General features: G+C 41.1%; 2 protein-coding genes and 1 long non-coding RNA gene across 6 annotated transcripts in view; 1 reads left to right on the plus strand and 2 right to left on the minus strand.

The window, feature by feature from the left end:
* LOC139828927 (uncharacterized) overlaps positions 1–2,819 on the minus strand; it is a 36,836-nt gene extending 34,017 nt beyond the window's left edge. Inside the window, exon 1 of the long non-coding RNA XR_011741008.1 lies at positions 2,602–2,819. This is a non-coding gene — a long non-coding RNA (uncharacterized lncRNA). The remainder of the gene's footprint in view (positions 1–2,601) is intronic.
* MYO1E (myosin IE) overlaps positions 1–14,433 on the plus strand; it is a 112,333-nt gene extending 97,900 nt beyond the window's left edge. For 2 of the 4 annotated variants that reach the window (XM_071813864.1, XM_065847071.2), the window contains exons 23-28: positions 3,142–3,288; positions 4,900–5,057; positions 5,874–5,966; positions 8,767–8,971; positions 12,884–13,053; positions 13,575–14,433. In XM_071813864.1, coding sequence (XP_071669965.1) covers positions 3,142–3,288; positions 4,900–5,057; positions 5,874–5,966; positions 8,767–8,971; positions 12,884–13,053; positions 13,575–13,651 — 850 coding nt within the window. In that variant the 3' untranslated portion in view covers positions 13,652–14,433. Of the gene's footprint in view, positions 1–3,141; positions 3,289–4,899; positions 5,058–5,873; positions 5,967–8,766; positions 8,972–12,261; positions 13,054–13,574 lie in introns of those variants that run through there. The other 2 variants (XR_011741007.1, XM_071813865.1) reach the window with 2 other exon arrangements.
* Positions 14,434–16,109: 1,676 nt separating this feature from the next.
* Positions 16,110–22,947, minus strand: CCNB2 (cyclin B2). Its single transcript, XM_065847072.2, has 9 exons — positions 22,802–22,947; positions 21,006–21,134; positions 20,800–20,925; positions 20,214–20,384; positions 19,982–20,140; positions 19,411–19,647; positions 18,194–18,334; positions 16,761–16,871; positions 16,110–16,467 (listed from the first exon to the last, which is right to left on the minus strand). Exons 1-9 carry the CDS (start codon positions 22,829–22,831, stop codon positions 16,363–16,365), a joined length of 1,209 nt encoding a protein of 402 aa, XP_065703144.1. The 5' UTR covers positions 22,832–22,947; the 3' UTR covers positions 16,110–16,362.
* Positions 22,948–23,719: the final 772 nt, after the last annotated feature.

Raw genomic sequence — 23,719 nt, forward strand, 5'->3', positions numbered from 1 at the left:
CACACCTCTCCAGTGTGTCCCGCAAAGTACATTCTATGAAGCATATATGCACTATCCACAAGCAGGTTCTAGTAAGTTTTGGCTCAAGATTGTATGCCAGAAATAATTCTAACTTATAGAAGTATGCCATGTACGTGTCCAGTTCTTCCTAAAGGGGTATTCTTTCTCTGAGGAGCTACTAAAACCTTTATTTCTAGTTGGATTTCACATCACTTCTCTTGACTGAATGTCGAGCCAGTCCCAGACTGTAGGAAATATCTGAGGTTAGGTGGGGAAAACCAGGCAGCAGCTACCCAGAAGACTAGAGGATTCTTGCCTATATCATTTCTTCCCTTTGAAGACGAGTGAAAAGGCCTCTGGATACCTCTGGATTTGTTATTGCAGTTTATCAGAGCTGGTAGCTAAGTGTAATTTAATACAAAAGAATACTGATCCAGGGCAACACGTATACTTTCAATATTGAAATAAATTACTATTTTAACATAATACAAGCCTACATTTAAGTACTATGTATTGATAGCTACTGCAAAGGTTTTTTAGTAAACACTTATAAAATGTACCCATTAGCATAGCCAGAAATCTCAGACTTTATCCAGTACTTAAAAACCAGCAGATTTCACATTTTTGCAGAATTCTTCATGGCCATTTCAAGATTAGGGAAAGGTCCGCAAGATGTTTGTGCTCACAGTACCATTTTCAAAACCTGTGGTTTATTTATCATACATCTTTTCTAACCAAAGTTGCGAGAATATAACTGTTGTAGCTCTAGGATGAAGACGAGGGCGGAACCTGTCTTTTTTGTGCTCCACGTTTGGACAGTGTGCTGCGCGCAGGCCGAACAGATTGCAGCCTGGTGCCTGAATCGGGCCTGCGGCATTGCAAAGGCACAGCCGCGTGGAGCCCGCTGAAAGGGTGGCTGCCTGCCAAGGCACTGAAAGCTGCTGCACTCCTCTCACATACAAATAACAGTTGCACACAACCTTCTGAAGCAACACCAAAGGTGCCTAGTTCAGAGGAAATATGTACGTTACATTATGTGTAATAATGTTTTTAATTTAGCCTATTGATTTTATTTTGTTGTAAAAACATTTGATTTTGTATCTGCTAAAAGTAGATTCAGAATTACAAGCTATCAAACTGTCCAGGTATTCTTCCAAAACAAAACCCTAAAAACCTCTTGGGGCAAGAGGACTTTTCCCTGTTACCCGGTTAGTATGGCCCAACTTAAAAATGGGTCTTAATGAAGGGACCTCTTAACTCTGTATTGAAGCGGCTTAGTAGTAATACAACACTGGCTGCAGAGGCTGTAAAAGTTACCAATTCTGTTGAATCTGAGATAATCTTATCTCTGTGACAAGAGTTAGCGCTTGTAATATTTAACAGTCCTCAATTAGTAAAACTAGAGTGAAACCTTTATTTAGTACAGGTATTACCTACTTGTTGGCGCAAGGAGGGGAGTAGGGGGAACAATACACACAAAACAAAAAAAACCTGCAAACAGCTTTTCAGATGTCAGGCTCGAAGCAAAAATTGTGTTAGCTCTAACTTGCATTCTCAAAACTCCAGTTTGTCTCTATAGTTTAAATTTTCTAGACCTTTAAGATAATTGGTTCTGACTAGTTTTGAAGGGAATCTCAAACCTCTGCACTGGAAGAAAAGAAATGCAACACCGTCCTTTGTGAGTTTATCCAGAACAGATTTAGCTCTATTTGGTATCGCAGCCTCAAAGTTTTTGAAGTTTCAATTCTTCTTTGTTCTGTTTTTCATGCACTATTAAATTTTAACTAAATCAATAGAAAATAAAATAGATCTTAAATGGAAGAGGGAGAGAATAGAAATGTATTCTTGCATTGCTGTCTAAACAATATCTTGCAAGAAACCCATGTGCAATATGTTGATGTAAATTTGTATCAATAAAGGCAGAATAATCAGCACTATTGACGTGCATTAAGAGCAATTAACACTACATAACAATTGGAATTACTGAAGGAGTTGCAATTTAAAGTGCAAATGCCCAACTTGGAATTTGTTCAGGGTACAGAGAATGACAACCCACACTCTCATGGAAATGTTGTTGTATTTTTAGTAGAAATAGATAACTGAGCTTTATCATTCATCTGATGAGGAGTGACACAGGACATGCCAACAGTATTGTGAAGTCAGACTCTTCACCAAATCAGAAAAAATAAGACCACTGACTGGACAATGTTTACTGTAGGTCTTGGGCTTTTCCTAAATGTCTCATTGAGAACCTTGCTGAGGCTCTAGATTTGCTTGATGATAGGAAAGAAGATTTTTACTCTATTTTTATAGATTTTTACTCTATTTTTATAGATTTTTACTCTATTTTTATAGATTTCTTATTGTTATTTTTAATACTACTTAGGTAAGTTTATAATTTCATACACTCCTTTCCAAACTATGAGAAAGACTTCAGAATTTGAAAGGAGATTATGGAATGCACAGGTGGTTGATAGGTTCAAACTTATCCTTTACCTAAGGTCCCAAGTGGGTTAGAATCCTATTTTCATACATGACAGCCAAGAGCACCTCTAGCAGCACTACGAGGGTATTTTTGATTCAGCATAAAAAGGTACTCACAGTCTGTAGGAGGAGTTGTAGTCTTCAGTAACCAGATGCAAAATGAGGGTCGGAAAGATAGGCCTGCCCCCTCCTTTCATATTCATAGAGTCAGCAATCAGGAAAACCAGCTGGGAGAGGAAAAGGCAGGAGCATGCTCAAAGTGGAAAGCCGTTGATTGCTGGGTAATTAGGATCAGAAAACAGTGATGCTTACTTTGGGCTTCAGTCCTACCTTAGTGACCTTCAAGTTTCCAGTTCACAAGTTTTTCCCAATATGTGGACTTTAATAGCACATGTTCTTCTGGTTACAGTAATTACTGTGAAATGACTAAGTAGTGTTCCTGTCTTTCAGAAGGGATTGCTTCAGGTATTCCATTATCAAGTCCTGAAAAAAACCTAAACCTGTTCTCAGATAGCAAGACTCTATAATTAATGCTACATGGACTTTCTTATGTTTTTAAAAATTAATGATGAGTACTCTGCAAATGTCATTATAATGCTGGCTGTATTTGCTGATGAAATTTTAATCTGAGTAGTATATGCTCTGATTTCTTTTCAGCACAATGCAGGATGACATTTTCATTCTACATGAACAGGAATATGATAGTTTGCTTGAATCGGTCTTCAAAACTGAGTTTTTAAGCCTCTTATCAAAACGATACGAAGAAAAAACACAAAGAAAGCTACCTCTGAAATTTAGCAATACGTGAGTTATGTTTTTTTCCTTTCAATGCATTTTTTTTAAGAAGAAATAATCTTTGTTCTTTTTGCCAGGGCAAATGAGTGCTAGTTGTTGAGCTCCTGCTACTATGCTTTGTTTTAAAACCGTAAGAGGCAGCACAGTGTAAAAAATCTGTATGTGCAAGGAGACCAGACTTTCTGATTAGCTCGTCAGAGTAATAGGTTAGGATTGTACCTGGCCACTTTTCCCTGTCTGTGCATCAAGGAGTTGCCTTCATTCTGCTGAACATGGTGTGAGGCTCAAGGGTCTGCTGCTTTGTGCTGCAGAGCTGCTCTGTGCCAGCACAGCCGTGGCCCCACAGCAAGGGCCAGGCCAGGCCCTGCACAATTAATGTGCAACCACAGTGCTTGTTCTCCATTTCTGTGCTGGCTGCTGCTTCCTGTAAAGAGAAGGGAGCATCCTCTTCCTTAACCTTGACCTAGGAGTGGAAATGTCACCATGAAGAGTTTGAAAGACTATTCTGAAGTTTGTTGTGGGGCCAGGGGACTGCAGGGTCATAGGCTAATTCTAAAGGAGCCTCGTTAAGTAAATGATATCAGGAACATACTTTAGAAACAAGCCTGAATAGCCACAGAATGTTTGATATGGATTTTAGCTGTAAGGACGTGCTGGAAACTATCCCAACAAACACGTGCTTTTGTTAAAGTCCTACTTGTTAAGCAGAGTAGCAACAGCAGGCCTTACATTTGTGTGTTTATGTCCTTTGAAAAAGTGAAAGAATTATAAAAGATAACAGAAATTACTTTAGTTTGGAAAGGGTGGAGGAGGACGATTCCTATAGTGTATACTCCTATACACTGGGAATCCAAAACCAGTACCCAGGACTAAACATTTTTGTTCATATAAGATGTATTGTACTTCTGGGATCTTGCCCAAGAACCAAACCATTACTTCCTTAGCTCAAACCTGGTTTAGAATTCAGAGCAAATGGATAGCGTGGAAATGCTGGGAAGGGATAGATGTGTGTGCATGCATGTGGAAAAAAAAAATTTGAAAGACTGAACTTTATGTATGCAAAAATGTTTACCTCCAGAATGTGCACAAGGCCCACTCTTAAAGCATATATTGGCATATATGTGCCAATATATATACATATATACATACATCTAATGCATCTATATACATCTAGTGGTACATACAGAAAAATGTTTAGGAATGGAGCAGGCTAGCTTGTTCCAGTAGGCTGCTGCGGAAGCAGTGGTGATGTGTGATGGCAGACACATAAACCTTTGCACGTTTTTCCTCAAGGCTCGCTGTACTTCCCATCCTCTCCAGGGCAACTTAAACCATGTAATTAAATCTCTTTTACATGCTTTAAAAATAATGTTCTTCTTAATTACTGTTTTAACTTTCCTGGTAGAGCTACTCAAAGGAAGTTTAAGTCACTCAGGGAATACAGATGCTCAATCTAAGCTTTTTATTTTTGTATTTCTAAGTTATTTGCTGCCAAATGATATTGTCCTGATTTGACATGGAATTGCTTTTTAGTTTTGGGGTGGGTTTTTTTGGTTCATTGTTTTTTTATTTCATTTGTTTGGTTGTTTTTTAATTCATGTGTTCATGTGCGTATATTAGACTTGAAGTGAAGCTGAAGAAGGAGAGTTGGGGGCCCTGGAGCAGTGGTGGTTCTCGACAAGTGCAATTTATGCAAGGCCAAGGAGATATAGCCATTCTCAAGCCAAGTAATAAAGTGCTGCAGATCAGCATCGGACCAGGGCTACCAAAGAATTCCCGTAAGTATGAATTTCCTTTAGAAATTAGGGACTGGTTTAGAAATTTAGAGAACGGTTGATGCTTTCTCTCCTTGCTTGCCTCTAGCCTCAGCATGTTCTTTATTATTCTGTAACCCTTAGAAGATCCAAGTTACAGAATCCTAATGATACAGAATCCCCTGCTGCTCTACAGTCATGCTTGAATTTTGTTACTTTCGCTATATACTCTTTCTGAAATGTCTGAAATTCTTTGCCTTGTGTTAAAAGAAATGAGGGCATTTCATCATGTGACATAATGCAAATGGCACAATGAGCCAACCATTTTCGGGAAGAGTCTTTCACACTGCTCTGAGCTCCCACAGTTCCTGCAGTCTTGCCGATGAAGAAAGGCTGTGATACGAGAAGAGGTAACCTCTGTACATCACCAAAGATTGAGCTGCAAATATACCAACCTCTCAGTTCACGTCCTACATTTTTCTCCTAGCAATTGCTTATCAGAAACATTATAGTCAGAAGTACTGCTGTGCTAGCTATCCATGGTTTATAAAGTTCATAAAGCTCCTAAGTTCATAACGCTAACAGTCTTTTGAGTGTCATTTATTGTAGCCTTTTGAGACAGCTTTACTGTAGATGAACTGGATCACTAAAGGGAGAATATGTTTAAGTCATCCTTGTTGCACCTAAAGCTTTAGCACAACCTGGCCAATACTGGAGTGAGATTTACTGTTCCAGAAGATCAGCTGTTTCTGATCACAGACTAGGGGTCTGGCAGCCAGAACGATCTCCCTACTGAATGTAATTGTGACAGGGTAATAAAATATTGCTGATTTCTTTTAGGTCCTACTCGACAGAACCGTACACAAAGCAGAAAGTATTCCAACAGGTCTCAGAGTCAGACTTACCCTATGAGAGCTGCACCACCTCCTCCTGGTAAGTCCTCTTAGCCAAAACAAAATTCCAAATTCAGGCTTTCACTTTACTATGATTTTTAATGGGTAAAAATTACCAGATGACAAGAGTAAAGGTTTAAAATCCTTCTTAAAAGATCCTGTCAGGAGAACATACATTGTAGGCATTTTATGAAGTATAGTGTTGGAGTCTCCAGACAATCAAACTGGTACAGAGATACCCTGGTTGTCACGGATGCTGGCATATTCAACCACTTAATTTAAGACACTGGAAGCTAAAACTAACCCCATAGCCTTCACTTTCCTTTCTAGGGTAAAAACTATACACTTACCAAGCCACAGATAATGCTTTGCAATGAAACTGCTTCAGTGCCAGTAAAGAATAGAATGCAGTTTATGCCTCATTGTCCTACCCTGTTACTTACCAACTTTTGTGTGCACTGAATGCTAAGAAGTATCAGCTGTGCCAGTGAGCAGCACAGCTTTTTCTGCATGGGATTGATGTCATTAGGGTGTTTCACTTCTGCCCTTGAGAGATATGATTAATTTAGCCTGTGAACTCAGAGGGGAGAACAATATTCCATTGATCCAGCATTTCCCAAGTGTGGTGTGTTTTGTTTCAGTGTGTGTGGCGGTCTTTTTTTTTTTTTTTTTTTACTTACAGTCCCATAGCAATTTTGTTTTTTCTTAACAAAGGGTTCTCTTTCAGTGAGCTGCTGTTTAGTGAGAAGCACAGTGCTAATTGTGTAAGCTGGGTATGCAACCAGTCTTGGTCACTAAATTAACTAGACAATTCCCAGTCCTAGTAAATGAGTCAAGCTAAGACTGTGTGATCTGCAAGAACTGCTTAAAGTAAAGTATGAAATTACAGTAGTTAAAGGAGTTAACCTGTCTGCAAACACAGCTAGTAAATATTCATACAGGGCAAGTTAAAGCAAGGAAAGTCTGTTTCAGTATTTTCAAAAAACTCAGCAGTTTTATAGCTACAGGAAAAAGACAAAATCATCGGCTGAAGAAGCCCTGTGCATGCAGACCACCCCCAAACTTGCCTCATGTAGGTAAGGTAGTGTGGATGTAGATTTGCATGCAAGGCCAAGGCACCAGTGGATGCCCATACCTGTGGCATGGCCTTTTGTAATCATATAACACCCACTGCTTACAACAGCTCCTACAACAGAAAGTCGTAATTAAAAGAGCCTGCCTCTGTGTGCAGGACACTGGGCTGACTTTCTGCATGGGACTGATGTCACCAGGGTGTTTCACCTCTGCCCTAGGGAGAAAAAAAATAATTTAGCCCATGAACTCTGAGGAGAGAATATTCTAATACTACTAGATGTTCGTGGACGAGGGAAACCACACTGTAGTGTCCAGGCAGGGAAAGTCTAACCACTGAAGTTAAATGCTCTGTTGACCCTTACATGTTAGGGTTTCCTGTTTAAAAGCTGAGTAGAAGTCCTTCACACAGACCTCAAATCAATTACTGTAATATGTTTAATTCAAACTCTTTTGTAAAGTAGACAATTATAGCTGGAAAAATAAGACTGAAGACAGGTGTTACAAAAGAGTCCCAATTAGATTGTCCAGACTTTGAAGGAGGCAACTGCATGATTTGGGCATGTCCCTCCTTGAAAGTTAAACAGTTCTCTCCACCCTGCTCTCACAATGTGGGGAAGTAACACTATGGGCTGATATCCTTGATCATTTGAAATGTATTCTTCTATTTTCACATCTGTTTTGAAATTAATGGTCCAGTAGCTGAACAGACATTGTTATATGTATGTTCAGAATAAAACAAGCTTTATATTACCGTAATGTATGTCCCATACTAGCTCGGGTCCTAAAGTGAGTTTTACGTATGAGTTTCTGACTGCTTAAGCTGTGCCACATTATCAAGAGAATATCAGAAACAAAGACCAGCTGTTGAATGCAGTAAAGGTTTTCAAAGTATCATGATGATGAATTCTCCTCTCTGCACAGCTATTCATTCTGCTAATTTCAACAGGCATATTCACAAGGAAAAAAGGACAGGATCACCCGCAGCATTAACCACTGATTTTCAATATAAGCATAACTCCTACTTTATTTAGTGGAGGTTTAGGAATGTAAAGTATGCAGAATTGAGCTCCCTAGGCCCTACTCCTTCACGTAGCTCAGGCATGGGTGGGTCTGTTTTAAATTGAAGGTAGAGGTATAATTATTATTTAAAGGTATTTACCCTTGTCATCACCTAGAAAATTCAAACTCCTCTTGAGCTATCGAAGTAGCAGCAAGGCTTTAAAAAGAAACAACCACAAAAAAACCCCTCCAAACCCAAACACACACACAAACAAAAAAAACAACAAACCACAAACCAAACCAAACAAAACCACAGGGAAAAAAAAACCCTTACTTGTTAAAATAGACATTTATAGCAATGTATAAACAGTCTACCCAGTATTCAGAGAGCTGGATGGAGTTTGAACTTTAAAAAAAGAGCTAGCTTAATGTCAACTCTTATCTGGATAAAATTGTATGCAGTGTTTTAAACAGAGGCTTGGTGATTCCTTACTAGCTAACATTAATAAGGTTGATCCTCCTGTTTGCCTGTAACATTCAAAGGCACGTGTCTCAAACTTGAGAACATGTCCTGAAGCTGTGAAGCTAAAAGAGATCACCTGCGGACTTGAAACTGTGTATAAATCACACTTCGAGATTTCAGCATTATTTTGTTTTCAAGTTCCTTGACAGCAGCATCTGACAGCTGAGCCATGATCACAAGGAGTAGGTTACATTTATTGAGCTGTAGTTTGGACTGGATGTGTTCACACTTTCTTTACTTCTAGGTCAGCAGCTAAATGGAGTAATAAATCCGCCTCAGTTCGTACAACTTCCCCAGGGCCCAGGAAATCAACGGGCCAGTCAGAAAAACCTGTATGCAAATATGACACGACCAACTTTACCACGGCAACTTTCAGGAGGCTCAAGCAAGATTTCACAGCAACCAGAAAGCTTGGATTTCCTTAAAGTACCTGACCAAGGAGCAGCCGGGTAAGATTTTTACATTAAATCAAAGAAAAAAGGGCCAATTTTTGTATATAGCCTCACACATTCAAACTGTTCCTGACTGACAAACTTATGTTGTGTACAGCTGCACTCAAAGGTATCATCATCTTCCATAGGATTTCAAAACACATATTCTATTGTAGGCCTTTAGGAATGAAGATGAACCAGTTCTAATTTAATATCTTAAATTTGCATGGTGCCTTTTACTTAAGGTTTTTAAATCACTTCCAGTTTACAGATCATAAATAGTAGATGTTGTACTCTATGGCAACTGAAACGCCCAGAAATGCTGGCTAATAGTCCTTCTGTTGTAGCTTTGACTCTGAACTCCTATACCAGACTTGTACTTCTTTTTAGGAGGAAGGCTTGGCAGTGTGACATTCAAGATTATTTCAGCATCATTTGGACTTCTAAGCTGCAGCCTTCCAGGATATGTTACTATGACAATCCTACAAGATTTTGGGGAGGTCTTACTGTTATAACTAGGTGTTTCCCAACAGCCAAGGGCCAAAGCATCAAAACAGTCACCACAAGTAGCAAAGACAGAACCAAGAAATCAGAGACTTAGTAAAGCAGAACAAGTTGTTCTCAACTCTGAAACCAGCTGCTTCAGATCTTGACTGAAAATCCAGAAGCAGGCAAAACAGCTGATTTTTTGAAATAATGAAGTCTTCTGTCAAATATTTATGGGACTCTAGTGCTCCAGAATGTTAAAGGCCTTATAGAATTTTAAGTTTTTGAATGACTGAACAGTTTCTACTTTAACTCAGCCCTTGTAAACCACTGTCTTAAAGAACCTTAATGGAGCTTTACTATAGTGAAATTGCCACTTAGTTGCCAAAGACTGCTTTCTATTCCACAATGCTAGCAAGAAAAAAAGAAAAAAAAAAAAAAAGAAATACTCTGGTTTTAAATAAGCAGTTTGTGTTTCTCCTTGCTGGTGACTTCCTGTTTGTGTGATTTAATTCTGACATAATGAAGTCTCAGAGAAATTACTCTATTAGTAACAGCTGGTTGTCCAAGAGCATATTAAATCAACAAGGAAATTTACATTAGCAGATAGAATGAAAATCCACTGTGGTATGGTGTAATAACTTTGTATAGTAATGGCTACTGCAGACATAATTCTATAGTCCGCAGCTCTTCAAATAAACATACATGATAAATACCTCCTTGTTAAGTAGGAAAGTCCTGTGTATGTTTAAATAGCCATCATTCTTATATCACTGTCCAGATAATATTGAGGGGACACCCAAAAGGAAATTCTGACTTTTCCTGCTGATAACTGCTCAAGACTGGTAAAAAAACCCCACAAACAGCCACAGCAGTAATTGCAACAAGAACAAGTAGGGAACACGCATCAACTGCGCCCCTCTGGATGGATTTTGTGGAAGTCAGGCTTCTCTCTAAGATGCCTTAAGACAAAAGAGTAACATAGCTTATGATTCTGAAGACAGAGGTGAGGAGGGAAGAAGATATTGGGAAGTGAGGGTTATTTGGTTTGTTTTGAAAGACAGCCATAGCTGAAGGCAACATGCAGTAGCAATATGGATGCTACTGTGTAAGGTAAGGGATCATCTAAAAAAGGACCTGGCAAAGTAATTTCTTAGACCTTGAAATTAGAATATACAAGTTGCTGCCTGTCTGGTACAACCCACAAGTTCTTTGAATTGTGTTTCCTAAGGCGTAAAATAGTATTTTGGTCAGAAATGATGTAAAGTGCTTTACAATTAGGATAATTTCAGGTAGGCATTGAAACAAGTAGGTAATAATTTGATTTTACATCTGTGTGACCAGAAAGTGATGGGTTAGTCTAGGAATTTGAGTATTTTGACAGAGCATATTAAATGCTTTGTTAATACCGCTAATACCATATTCTGAGCACACAGTCAAAAGACCAATTTGTAATCACCATCGTATTAATACAACATGGTTCTTGTCCTTACCAGTACTAAGTGTTACTGAGGCATAGCTCAGTAGATGTTTCTAGGGCTGTTCTATAGCCTAGTTTCACAAAAGAGCATATTGCAACACTACCAACAGTATCACTTTGTAAGCAGAACTTCTATGAACAGCTATTGCAAAGACAGAGCTAGGATCATTTCCTCGGGGTGAACAGGAGGGGGACGATGACACCACCCCTCCCCAGCAGGGGGCGCACTGCACAAGCCGGCTCGGCCCTGCCTGGTTTTGCCTTTGGTTCCTGTTGCAAGCGGCAGCACAAGTGCGTTACAGAGACTGAGCAAACTGACCATTCTAGCCAAGGTAGAGGATTGTTTTTCAAACAGCTCAATTGCCAAAGCCAGAACAGAGTCAGAGGCAGGCACGCCCCACACCTGAGGGGTTCTGCCTGTTTAGTACCACTCCCAGCATCACTGTCTGCAAGTTTCTCCAATACATTCACCACTACAAAAACCAAACATCCTAGAGGAGTTTTACAGCAGTAACAGACCAAAGGAAGTACTTGTACAAAAAGTGACATTTGCAAGGCTGTCTTCCTCCAGAAGATGAGAGCCTTTATTAATGTACTAAAAAGAAAGTATTACTATACTTGGTAGTTGGTTACAGTAATCTGTGACAGTTCTTTTTCAAAAGGGAAAACACTAGTTTTCTCTGTACACAAGAAGCAAGCTAGAAAAGTTGTGACATCAGCATTTCAAAACAGCCATTCTAGATATAATTTTTAAGGGTTAGAATTGGCTTCATTTTTAGCAAAGTTGCTGAGCAGGATGCACTAGTACTGCCACAGCTTTAACTTCTAGCCATCACTAACAATCCAATACAAGCCTGAGTTTAAAAACATCATGCTCTCATGAACAAACCATCTTATTTAAGATGGTTGCAGAAAAACAATGCTCTTTTTTTAAGACTTGCTCTGTATTCTTTCATTTCCACACCTAGGGCTAGGTTTCACACAATGTGTCCTATCCCAAAGCAAAGTCACTACATGCTCAACAACAGGAGAAAAATAGTCTCTCCCAGTAGATAGATTTAGAACTGGAATGTTGTTAACCCATACTTCAAAGCTGATTTTCTGGTGTAGTTTACTACACAAACTTAGAACCAGACAGACATACTTAAAAAAATTAAGTGTAGGACTGTGAAAGTAACTATAAACCTTTTCTGCAAGAGCTGGGTAACATTTATCATGACATTACCTGACATGATCAGAATTCAGTCTCCTCCACGTCACCACATTTTTAGTCATTCAGCGCATTCATTTATTATAAATTTTAAATTGACATATTGCATCTAATACCTGTTCTCTCTTCCAGCCTTTATTAGCTGATGAGCTGGCAAAATGCATTTCTTCCCTCTTTCCCCTTCCTAATCTTTGGAGTGGTCACAGCTGTGACAGAGTTTGTGCAGCATCTCCCCTGCTGCTTCAGAGTTGACTAGAACAGAACAAGTCCATAGACGGCCCTGGAATCTGAGGCACCTTAAAAGAGATGCAGTCTCTCTTACAGCTTAGTCACAAGAATGGTAAAGTAGCAAGCCTGTGAGCTAGAACTTTGTTTTTAATATTGCAAACTAAATCCCTGTTGAAGTTGGGGCACGGGGAGAGACAGATCAGCTGTGCAGATGCCAAGATATGCATGAATTGCATGTGCACATTTGTTTACATTCCACCCTGAACACTAAAATGTCTTTTCCTATGCATTTGAACTGCTGCTTCGAAGTACCTAATAATTCATTTCAGTAGGAAAGAAATGGCAACTTTGCCTTTCACAGGGAAGTCTTACGTTGCTCTTTTTAATTGTTGTGACATTTAAGAGAGTATTTTTTTCCCTTGTTCGGTCATATGCTTTAAAATCAATCCACTAAGACAGAGGGGTTGATAAAGCTTAGGTTCAAGTCATAACCTTTGAAGCACATTAACATTTTTTCTCCCATTAGTGTTCGCAGGCAGACAACAAACCGCCCCCCACCAGCTGGAGGAAGGCCTAAACCACAGCCAAAACCTAAGCCTCAGGTACCACAGTGCAGGGCACTGTACGCATATGATGCTCAGGACACAGATGAACTTAGCTTTAATGCCAACGACGTGATTGATATAATTAAAGAAGGTATGTAAACAGTTTTGTTACTTTAGTACTAATCTTGAAGGTACACTGTCATAAGACATGACTTTTTGAGCCACCCCAGTTATCTTCCCTCATTACTCTTGCAAATTTCTATGATAGCTCAGGGAGCAGAGAAGTCCCCAAACCCACATCAGTCAAACATGCTCACTTAAAGGCATGTCAGAGACAGATCACTTATGTGTTACTTAGTACTGCAGATCTAGAAATTTAATTAGAGACCAATTCTATCACTGGCTCTGGTGGAAAATAGGCCTAAAACACAGTTATAGCACAAGAAACAAAAATAAAGCATTTCCAACTCTTTGAGTCTCCAAAGCAACCTCATAAGGCACAGGGACATTACCAAAAGATCATCAAGCTCAGGTTCTCCAAATCATTTCTCCTCAGTCCTTCACAAGAAGGCTTTTTCTCACCATATCAAACAGCTTTGCAAGGCTGTCCCAAAAAAGTACACAAAAAGGTTTACAGAACCTCAGTACTTACTTTGCTTTCTTTGTCACTAGATCCTTCTGGCTGGTGGACAGGAAGACTACGAGGGAAACAAGGTCTGTTTCCAAACAATTATGTCACCAAGATTTAAAAGACTGTCAGGCAAAAAAAAAATCTGCATGAAGTTACCAGTGGTTCAAGATGTTTTCCTTTGCCATCGGGACACTGTTCGAGATCTGCTATTCTCAGCAGTATTTTCACCAGTAAAGTTGTATATGAGCAGGAAGAAAAGTACCCACTGTACAGACTTTGATCTTTTGTCTCAGAAGCACACAGCAATGGACATACTACCAATTATTTATTATATTTAAAACCTGGTTTTAACACCTAGTAAGAAAGGAATATTCAAAGCTACTATCTTCCTGAAACAGAAAGGTGCTTTGCAGTCTGGGACGAGGGACTTTGAAAGGGGTGTATTATTTAGTAAGTGCCTTCAGCTGAATATCAGTAACCTTTTTAATTATGTACTGAAGATAATGTTAAATGCACATTTCCTCCAATGAAGATGATTCTGGGGAACACGTTAAGTATGCTGCTACATGTCAAAAATATTTAGGTGCATTTGGGATATTACCATCTGAAACCCTACTGTAAAGGTATATTTAAGTAATTGTGTCCAGAGTTGTAATGGAACTGGTTTATGTTTGCTGAAGTGTTCAGGGGCTCCAACAGACACTGTAAGAAGTTAAAACAGAAAATCACGTAGTGCTGTATGCTAAACAATGTTGCCTTCTTCAAGATTTATATAATATGGCTGGCCCATGTTGGATTTATGTTTGATGCTCTACCTGTTATAGGAAGTGTCTTTATGCAGAGCTGTACATTTATAGAAACAGATCATATACTGTATATAAAAACTGAACATGATAGAAACATGTATGAATGTATAATGTAGTATTCCACTGTTCTTATTCATGAAGTAGTTCTACGAGAATTTTTATGCCCGGTACTTACAGATATGCACTACTCCTTTTAAATGGCAAAAGTGTTACTGCTTAAGTAAGTCTGACTGCCTCCCACACCAGAGGGGCTGTTGCTTGCCATACAGTTTATCAGCACTCATGCTTTGCCTTCTGCACCTCCATAAAATAAAACACAAGAAGCAGTTAGCTGAACAGGTCTGTTCTCTGCACAGCTTGTTTTCAGTTATGTATACTAACAGATCCTTTCACAACAATGTCTGTTGGATTTTACTGCGCTCATATCAAAAGAAAAAGAATCACTTTGCTGCAAACCAAACCATTTTCACTGTGCCCAGCTGAAGTGCTGTGTATTACATCTTTTCTTGCCAAGAGCAGTTAAAAAAAAAAACAAACAACCACAAAAAAACCCCCCTGTATACGTTGATATTAAGAAGTTGCATAAGCTTAAAGATCCATCTGAAAGTCCTGAATCCGCTCCTGAGACTAACTTAGGCACACTTAAACTCCAGATGACTGACTGTAGCAGCTGTTTCAGAAAGCTAGAAACTAGGGCCTCAATCTGAGGGGAGGAGGGGGATGATACTCACAAAAGGGATAGAGCATGTTTCTCAAAAGACCATTTACAGTAAGTGCTAGGCTTACTTATCCTATGGGAGAGAAGAGTCTCCTGCTTGAGAAGATAAAAACCAGGAGCTTCAACATCCCTCCCACAGAGGGAGCACTGAGGTCTAGGCCAATTTTGTATTATTGGATTCTTGTCTCCTACATCTGGGTCAGCACACCCATGAACTGGAGACAGAGAGAAGGAGGGTAATGAGTTCAGTATAACAGAGAAAAACCTAAGGGTCTGTAACTTAACATTACTTACACAGGACTAAGTTAACAAATAGCCTTAAATTAAGTATTGAGGCAGTAAAGTCACATTACTTACATGCTTGCATTCCTTGACCATACGCCTAACAATGTTTATTAGAAACAAAGCAAATCAAAATGTTTTTTTTTATGTGATAAGGAAGAATCTGCGTATGGTGGCTTTGACTGTATTCTCTCAGGTAGAGAGATTTATTTTCGGGGGGGTGTGTGAGTGAACAGGCAATGAGAAGCTATGGGTTATTTTGTCTAAGAAGTGGAACAGGTTTTAAGAGCTGAGGTGGTTTGAAAGATCTCATCCCTGTAGTTCCACACCTACATCCCCTGCATACAATGGTTAGCATCACAGATTTACAGTTTTCTTACCTTAGCTCCCTTTGTTTAGGTACACAAAGACAGAACACATTGTCCTGTGTTCACCTAAATGCAAAGATGTACCAGGCTAATATCTACCACAGCCAGCCCACTCACCCCAAACTTAAGGCAAACTACAAAAAAAAAAAGGAAATTCCTGTATACTTCTTTGGGACAAGGCACTGAAATAAGGTACAGCAATAAAACACAAACTGTATACCTGCGCTTTCTGAAGTTACTAAAATAAGCCAGTATAAAGCCTGGAGATTTTCATCAGAAACAACTACTGAGAATAATCGTCCACATCTCACTGCAAGTTGCGTCAATCACCTATTTAGTCAAATGTCCAGCTCTGACATTAGACTGCAGACATGTCTAAGCAGTTGTCTTTACGATTCACAGTCACAGTACTACTATTTTTTTATTTTATTTTTCTTTTTACTTTTTTTTTCTTTTTTTTTCTTATTTTTCCTTAAAAAAAAAAAAAAGGAGCTTTATTTTTAGGTAGAGACTTGAATTACAAAGCAAGTTTAAAATTTCACCTTCTGCATCTGAAGAGTCTGTGGTAAGGCTGGAATGCTATGTACAAAGAGCAGTAGTTTTGCCCCAACAAGCAAATGAAGTGCATATACCATTAGGACTTGGCTGCCCAAGGTTATGATAAGAGTGATGAAGCCAGGTCTTTGATTATCCCGCCGCGCAGTTGAGGGATTGTGCTGATCCTCAGTAGTTTGCTACTTGCATACTTGTTCTTTATAGCCTGTAGAGGAACAGTGTTACAGAAGATTACACAGAGTATTTTTAAGTTCAGGCAGATAATTTGGGGTCAATTAGTCTGACTGCTTGGAAAACAAGTGAGGTTAGAAGTGAACCAGCTTGCAAAGTGGCACGAGCACAGTCTGTCTAAAATATTTTTTAGTACTAATGCAGCACAGGCTTGTCAGAACAGCATATGCTTTAACAGAGCATACAGAACATTTACCTAAGGAGCCACAATATGCAGGAACAGTATTTCTGAAACATCAAAAAGAATATTTAGGTAGTTATACTTACTGTGTATTTTGTTAGTTTCTCATTTACTTTGACCACATTCTTGGCCATATGTTTCATAGTCATCACAAGACTGTCTTCTGTATACCCAGTGTAGTACTGCTGCTTTGTACCCTGCAGCATAATAGTAAGGCATGTGAGATTTATGGAGTGCAGAACACTGTTCAAAGCACAATCACTTCAAGCAGCACATGCCCTAAACTTCAGGCACTAGCCCTGAGTGCTAGAACTGTAATACTGTCAGTTTAGGTGACAGATCCAGAATAACTTCTGGTGTGTAGTACTAGTCCAGACAAATCAAAGCCAAGAACCACATTTCTACACTGCACAGAGGATAAAGACAGCAACGCTTGCAAGAGCAGCCACTAGTTTAATTAAAATTCACTATTCATGGTCTGTGATTTCATTATTCTATGTGTAATGTGAAAATTAGGAAAATCTACATTTATTTACAGTGTGGCCTTCTGTAATTCAATATTTTAGGGAGAAAAATGTTTTTTATAACAGAGTTCACATAGAAAGAGTTAATAAGATTTTAGTGGTTATTTCTACATACAACGATGCATCAGGCTCTCCAACTGTCACGTGATCACAGAATCACAGTGTGTTAGGGATTGGAAATGACCTCTGTCACCCTTACTGAGAAGAAGTTTCTTCTCAAATTTAAGTGGAACCTCTTGTGTTCCAGTCTGAACCCATTATCCCTTGTCCTACTGTTGGTTGTCACTGAGAAGAGCCTGGCTCCATCCTCCTGACACTCACCCTTTACATATTTATAAACATTAATGAGGTCAACCCTCAGTCTCCTCCAAGCTAAAGAGACCCAGCTCCCTCAGCCTTTCGTCACACAGGAGATGCTCCACTCCATCATCTTCGTTGCCCTGCGCGGGACTCTCTCCAGCAGTTCCCTGTCCTTCTTGAACTGAGGGGCCCAGAACTGGACAAAATATTCCAGATGTGGTCCCACCAGGGCAGAGTAGAGGGGCAGGAGAACCTCTGTGACCTACTGACCACCCCCCTTCTAATCCACCCCAGGTACCATTGGCCTTCCTGGCCACAAGGGCCCAGTGCTGGCTCATGGTCACCCTGCTGTCCACCAGGACCCCCAGGTCCCTTTCCCCAACTTATACTGGAACCTGGGGTTGTTCCTGCCCAGATCCAAGACTCTACACTTGCCCTTGTTATATTTCACTAAATTTTTCCCGGTCCAACTCTCCAGCCTGTCCAGGTCTCTGGATGGCAGCACAGCCTCTGCCGTGTCAGCCACTCCTCCCAGCTTGGTGTCATCAGCAAACTTGCTGATAGTGCACTCTATTCCCTCCCCAGCATTATTACAGACCTAAATACAATTTTCTAAAGTATTTGTTTTAACGGTTCAACTCAACTGACTGAAGGAAAAAAAAACTCCTAGCAACAAGTTTGATTAATATACCTACCCATTCACTATGTCCCAGAAGCTTTTGGGACAAGCATATTGCAGCAGCTGCAACCTCTGAAGGACGATGGTGAACCATGTCATAGTCTGTCAGCGTCAGCTCCATTAGGTATTTTGCTAGTGTATGTTGCTCAGCGTCAGCCTACCAGATTGAGAGTTTGTTAATCCACAAAGTTTCACTTCACTGTATCATAATAACTCAGGATTGGTTTTTGTATTCATTAACCGACAAATCAAAAATAGCCAACAAACTCTTGATTAAGGTCTAGGGACCATACTCTGTAACAAGCACTCATCTCAAAATTGAGACCAGAGCCAAAACCAGACTGGTTTAGCAGTCATTTGGGATGTAAACACAAAGTCAAGCAAGGGATTTTACAGAAAACTCCATTATCAGGCACTGCTGTGCCCAACTAGGGATAGAAGCGCTACCTCCATAATGCAACTAAGGGGAGGGGAAGTGTAAAATGACTTCAGGAGATCCTTATTAAAGCAATCAGCTAACTTCAAGAGTCACCTAGTGGTCTGTTGAGGAAACTGAAGCCCCCTTCAAGCACAGGCAGTTCACTCAAGCGTAACTACCGAGGTGGGAAAAAAAGGGCCAGGTCAAAGAGAAAGCGTGTATTTTGATCCTTAAATAATATAATATTTGCATCCGAATACTATGAAAAAGTGCAACACTGCTCCCCTTTTACTAGGAAATAGCCTGATGACCAAAAGATGACTCTAAAAGCAAGGGTTCTGCTCCAGGTATGTTTAGTTTACTCTAACAGTAAAATTACCACCACTAGGACTGAACACAGGCCCCAGTAAATACAAATGTGAACTGCTACTGGCTACCACAGTGATACTGTCATGTTACTCCACGTGGTGGAGCTTCATAGCTGAATACAGGGCGTTTCAAAACGACGGACCAAAAACAGTACAACTGCGCAAAAATTTACAAATGGTTTAATGAGTTATCAAGTTTTAGTAACCTTTTATAAATGCTCTATGTTCACCTGCTGTACAGACTGTAAGAGTTTCATTCAGGGGTGGTTTGTGGTTGCAGAGATACAGCCATTTCAAATTGGGTCCATCTTTCTGAAACACCCTGTATTTCTTGATCCCATGTCTAAGCAGAAAGCAAGTAAGATCATACAATAAAAATGCCAGAAGCATTCCTGGTAACACTTTACACATACACTAAAGGTCTAGATAATGAGAACAAGTACCCACCTCACCAGCTTTTGATGCTCTTCTTAAGAAGTGAATCGGAAGAGGTCGTCCCAAATCGAAGTTTAACCCTTTAAGCATCACAATCTCCATTTCTTTTATTTCATCACTGGTATACGAATTGTCAGTAATGTAAACCAAGTCTGCTACAGTAGGGCAGAACAGCTCTTCATATTTAGAAGCCAGAAGTAGTGCTGTTACACCCACCAGCTGAAGCCTCTTACGAGGTACTGGGTGACTCTGCAATATAGGAATTTAAAAAACAGACCCCAAAATGTCAAACTCCAGATAAACATATTCTAATGAATCAGTTTAAAATACCATTATGACAGTGCTCATTTTTTTAACATAAATGAGATTTTCCACTTCAAGTCAGAAGTGTCTCTATAATGACAAGCTCAAAGAGGACTATGGCCTCAGAGTTAAGATGCTACATTATACAGAGCTTACACAAAGAGCACAGTTTGTAGGTTCTTAGGTTTATAAATAAAGGATAAATCCTAAACTCCTTTAAAAGCATAGTCTTTGAACAAGGCTCCTCATCCAAACACGAGCTGAAAAACATATTCATTACCTGTAAGAAGCGATCCATAACTGCAACACACATATACAGCGTTTCCTGCAAAAGCTGGAATCTTGAGTGGACCTGGACAAGCCAGTCAACTAAAATTGCACGCATACGCCCATTGAGGGTCTTCCCGTCAAGGTAATGTGGGCGGATTGATTGCTGCAACTGTTGGAGAGAGAGTTGTGTGAGCAACAAGCTTAACACTATGCTGCAGAAGCACACACTCAGTATGCCATACCTCAAGATCCTTCAGATACAGGTAGATATCTTTTACATAGTCACTACACAGCTGGGGATTCCCCCCATCCTCAGCATCGATGTCTTCTATGTTGTTGAGCAATACATCAGAGAAGGCTTGGCACAAATCCTCCTCTTGCATAGATACATCCATAGGAACAGGAGACAGAACCTAAGGAACAGATTATAGTGCTTATTTATCTATCTACTGTTTAAGCTGCAATGTTGCTTCATTTCCACATTCTTCCTGTTAGCAATACAATTTCTTAAGATAAAAGTTTAAACTGAGCTTACATTCTAACACAGCAAGTTTTCACCAAGATGCCGTACAGACAAAAATCACATGACCTTCTAGCAATTGCCAGTTAAAGTACAAACTTCATCTAGCTTCAATAGCTACTTCTGCCACTGTTCTGTTAGTCTTTAAGCACAACATGCATTAAACCAAAACCTCAGTACAGAGGCAGGGAAATATATTTCCCTTTATCATCAGAGAAATGAAGTACATCTACACAGAAACTAGTACAAAGTCAGAGCTCTAAGTTACAAAACAAATTAAGAATCAGAACAGTATCATTACTTCCTACCTTTGGAACATCAATTTCTTTGAATGCTCGATTCACAGCCGCTGGAGGTTTAGGCGGTACAGTTACTTTTGTCATTTTACTAGGTCCTTCTGTAGGCTTCAGGGATGCTTTGGAGGGTTCTGTTTTCTGAAGTGAAAACAAATACTATTAGTATGCAGCTCATAATCCTTCTTTTCCTTATAGACAGATTTCAAATGTTGCTTTACCTTAGCTATATGTGTTCCTCTTGTGACAACTTTATTTCCTATTTCTTCCAAAGCAGCCCTTTTGCCGGGAACGTGAGTTTTGGCTTTACTTTTAAGGTCAGTCACAGCATTCTCCATCCCTCTAGTGAGCTGAAACAATAAAATTGCAGGTTAAGAGTCAGAGACCAACTTCATTTTCAGATGCCTAACTCCATTATACACTTCCCACCGCTGTACCAGTGCACCTCTGTGCATGCTATCCATTACTCAACCAGTTTTTGTTTCCTACCCATTCACACTGTTCAGAGGAAGAAGTCTCTGCTGTGTAGGATTTAGACAGTACTGTACTCTCTGAAACTCTGTTGCAAGACAAAAGCAATGCACCCTGTCTCGATATTCCTCACTGACAACTTTCTAACATTAAGACTGCTTACCTGCTACTGAGCTATTTATTGTATTGACACACTTAATAACTATAGCAGTATTCTCATATGCTAGCTTTGGCTCGGATAAAGTTAATCATCTTCATAGCAGCTAGTATAGGGCTGTGGTTTTTATTTGTGCAGGAAACAGGGCTGATAATACAGGGATGTTTAAGTTATGGCTAAGCAGTGCTTACACAGAGCCAAGGTCTTTTCTGTTTCTCATACCACCCCACCAGCAAGTAGGACAGGGGTGCATAAGAAGCTGGGAGAGACCACAGCAGGGACAGATGACCAATACCATATGACATCATGCTCAGCTAGGGCAGAAATAAGGAGAAAGGGGGGACATTCAGAGTGATGGTGTTTGACTTCCCAAGTAACCACTAGATGAGATGGAGCCCACTGTCCTGGAGATGGCTGAACACCTGCCTGCCTATGGGAAGTGGTGAATGAATCCCTTGATTTGCTTTGCGTGTGTGCATGGCTTTTGTTTTACCTACTAAGCTGTCTTTATCTCAACCTATAAGTTTTCTCACTTTTATTCTTCTCTGTCCCTCAGCCCACCCGAGAAGGTGAGCAAGCAGCTATGCAGTGCTTAGTTGCCAGCTGGGGTTAAACCACAACAATGAACACAGCAATTTCTTCCTTATACAGGTACCACCACACAAATAAGAAACTATGTTATGCATACAAAACCCAAACAAACAGCAAAGAAACCAGCAGGCTTCGAGAGTTTCTCATAGCGTTTAGCTGAAGCTCTGAGACAGTCGCCGCAGAAGGGGTCTCTTGTATTCCGTGCCCACACCTTCCCGTTCAGCGGCTTTTCCTCCTTCTCCCGCACGCCCTACAGCGCTGTGGGGAGGGGCGGCCCAGGGCAGGCGCGAGCCGAGGGCAGGGCGGGGGCAGCGCCGTGCACGTGCCCGCCAGCCCGGGGGAGCGGGCAGCGCGCGCCCCCTCAGCGCCACTCCCGGGAGGGTCAGTGGGGCCTCAGCCTCCCCGCAGCCGCTGCCCGCACCCACCAAAGCACGGGAGGCCCCCTAACACAGACGGCGCTGAGAGCCGCCCCCCCACCCCACAGCGGGCACAGCCCGCTCCGGCCCGCGACCCCACTTTCAGCCGCCCGAGAGGAAAAAGCGGCGGGGCCCGGGGCGGCTCGCCTGCCCGCTCCCTCCCTCGTCCCCTCTCCTTCTCGCCCGCCTTCGCCCCCCATCCTTCTCGCTCGCCCGCTCCCTCCCCCCCTCGCCCTCTCCTCCTCGCCTGCCCGCTCCCTCCCTCATCCCTTCTCTCTCACCCCATCGCCTCTTCACCCACCCGCTCCCTCCCTCCCTTCTCTCGCCCGCACGACCCTTCCGCCGCACCGACTCCCGTCCCCGCCCCACAAGCAGCACTCACAGCGGCGCGGCGTGTCACCGGGAGCGCCATGGGCACGGGGAGCAGTGGGGGCAGCCACACACACTCACAGCTCTGCTCACAGACCCACTCTCGCCTGAGCAAAACCAGCAACTGCTGCCTCTCGCCGCCGCGATTCCCTTTAAAACCGCTCCCGCTTCCCTATTGGGCAGCTTCGTAGGATGCACGTGCCCGATTGGTCCATCTTCTCAGGCCCATCCCAAGCAGGAAACGGTTAGAACACCTTCCGGCCAGCCACGGCCTGTTAGGGGCGGCGAAGGAGGCGAGGGGGCGGCGGCGCAGGTGCTTCACATCATGTTTAGACGAGCCCAAGGCCACAAAACAAGAGATTTTGCCTTGAGAACGACCGACAGCTGTGCGGCTACCGCAAAAACACGCGATGGCCACGGCCGTCTCAGCTGCTGGGAGGCGGATGAGGCCGGGCCCGGCTCAGGAGGGGCATTTACTGAGCACAACCGCACTCTGCACTGTGGGAAACCGGCAGATGCATGTCACAGCTTTTATTTTCAACTTCACACATGACTCGAGGAAGGCATGCTGGCCAGCTAGGAATGAACTACTAACATCTTAATAACTAGTCCTGAGACTCAGGAACTTCAGCTCTACACTGACAGAGAAGTCCAATAACAACTATTCTGCAATCTCCGCTGTTGGGAGCATTAGGTTTACTCACGTATGCACAAGTTAATATTTTTAAATCCTTCCTAAGGGAAGTTTTCCTTGATTCCTAGGTTCTAGATGGTTCTGTTTGTCAACATTTTTAACAGTGGCTAAATGCTGATCCTTCACTGAGAGAATTGTTCCTTACACAGTATCTGTAAGAATACAAGTGTAAACAAATTTTTACAGATCAAGACATGGAAAGGCAAAACGAGGCAAAAGGAAAAAAACCTTACATAA

This window comes from Patagioenas fasciata, chromosome 12, assembly GCF_037038585.1.
Source record: "Patagioenas fasciata isolate bPatFas1 chromosome 12, bPatFas1.hap1, whole genome shotgun sequence".
In the NCBI taxonomy this organism is placed as follows: domain Eukaryota; kingdom Metazoa; phylum Chordata; class Aves; order Columbiformes; family Columbidae; genus Patagioenas; species Patagioenas fasciata.